This window comes from Chrysochloris asiatica, unplaced genomic scaffold (assembly GCF_000296735.1).
Source record: "Chrysochloris asiatica unplaced genomic scaffold, ChrAsi1.0 scaffold00051, whole genome shotgun sequence".
Lineage (NCBI taxonomy): Eukaryota > Metazoa > Chordata > Mammalia > Afrosoricida > Chrysochloridae > Chrysochloris > Chrysochloris asiatica.
The window spans coordinates 9,026,573-9,028,251 of NW_006408569.1; the positions used below are offsets into that span (position 1 = coordinate 9,026,573).

Below are 1,679 nucleotides of genomic sequence, written 5' to 3' on the forward strand. Positions count from 1 at the left end.
CCACACTTTTTACAAAACAGATTCTAGGGCCCCTGCTCCATCAAGCTGCAGACAACTTCTTTGATGACAAAATGTAGATGACAGGTTCCATTCACAAGGAAAGGAATTCTCAGGAAAAGACAATTTAGGACGCACATGGTAGGGGAAGTGAGGAATAGAATCACTTCAAGATTCACTATCAGAGGCAGAAATTATTTTGGTTCGGGGGCAAGAATGAAACCAAGTCAGAAAAGGCAAAACCCTTTTTTATTGAAGAAGGTGCCAAAGCTGAAGGGTGACTTCACTTGCCCTTGATGTCTCAAGATTTCATGCTGCCCTCTGCTATTCTCGGCTTTCTCTAAAAGCATTTCTTCTGGACCACAATTGATCCATACTCTTTGAATTCAGCAGAAGTGATGCACATCTGTTTGAATGTACTCAGAGAACTGAACATGGATGCACCAATCCACCCGGCGTACAACCTGTTAGCGCAAGCCGTGATCTTGACGGTGGCCCCTCTGTTAGCGACTGATTTCAACTCTCTCAACAGACGGTCCTCAAACCCAGTTAACAGAGTGGTGCCCCCTGCCACCACAATCTCCCCAAAAAGGGATTCTTGGATTTCAAGGTCACACTTTATGACACTGTTAATGACCATTTCGTGGACCCCAGGGCTGTGGATTCTCAACACTTCCGGCATAAAGAGGCCCTCAGGCCCACGGTATATCTCATTTCCAACGCGGAGGACCTTGCCGTCTGGCAGTATGTATTGTTTCTTGCCCCTTTTTGGCCTCTTTATTATCTCCTCCACTGGATCCAAGGCCACATAGCCCAGTTTCTCTTTGATATCAACCACCATACCTCTAGTAACTCTGTTGTAGTGACCATAGTTTCTGGCACGGACAAACCGGGAAAGGTATTCTGTGACATCCCTTCCAGCTATGTAGAGCTTGCTGATAGCATGAGGAAGGCAGTGACCCTCGAAGACTGGGACGGTACAAGTGACGCCATCCCCACTCTCCACCACCAGGCCGGTGACATAACCAGCGGCATAGAGTGCTAACACTGCGTCGTTAGACAGATAGAAGGCAGGCACATTGAAGGTCTCAAACATCACCTCTACTATCTTCTCGCGAATCTGTCTTGGATTCAAGGAGGTCTCAGTCATGAGTACAGGGTGGTTACTGGGGTTCACAACTAGTTCACGCTCGAAAAGGTATTTCCATAGGTTCTCCATTTCATCCATTTTCTTGATAAGGCCACGCACAACAGGAAATTGAAGTGTTAGAGTCTCAGGGTGGTACAAGGCATCGTCACCCACAAAGTACTCCTTCTTTAACATTCTTGCTTTACATCTCCATTGTGGATGCCCCACAACAGAGGTGAGGACGTAATGGGGTCTAGTTCCTCCAGAAAAACCTGCTTTGCAGAATTCAGATCCGATATCATAAATTATGGCTGGAGAGTTTAAACTTCGTGGATTCCACATGTTTCCGGTTTCTTCTGCTGAACTTTCTCCAAGTAAGGACTTCTGACACAAGTTCTAGAAGATTAAAAGGCCTCAGGATTCTAAAATCCTCAGGCCATCCCCCAAACAGAACTACCAGGATTTACCCAATTCTCAGGAAAACTCCATCCTCATGGCATGAAACTGTTTTCCTTTCACACACCGCAGGCCCTGCTCTGGCCTTTTCAAGGAT

The 1,679-nt window shown here is 46.4% G+C and overlaps 1 protein-coding gene across 1 annotated transcript; it reads right to left on the reverse strand.

Annotated features, from left to right (window-relative positions):
* Positions 1-337: 337 nt before the first annotated feature.
* On the reverse strand, positions 338-1,468 carry LOC102818120 (actin-related protein T2-like). Its single transcript, XM_006862872.1, has one exon. It carries the CDS (start codon positions 1,466-1,468, stop codon positions 338-340), a length of 1,131 nt encoding a protein of 376 aa, XP_006862934.1.
* Between the last annotated feature and the right edge of the window lie 211 nt (positions 1,469-1,679).

What these genes read in the sequence shown, in the direction of transcription:
- LOC102818120 (XM_006862872.1), bottom strand. Translation starts at nt 1,468, where the DNA reads ATGTGGAATCCACGAAGTTTAAACTCTCCAGCCATAATTTATGATATC.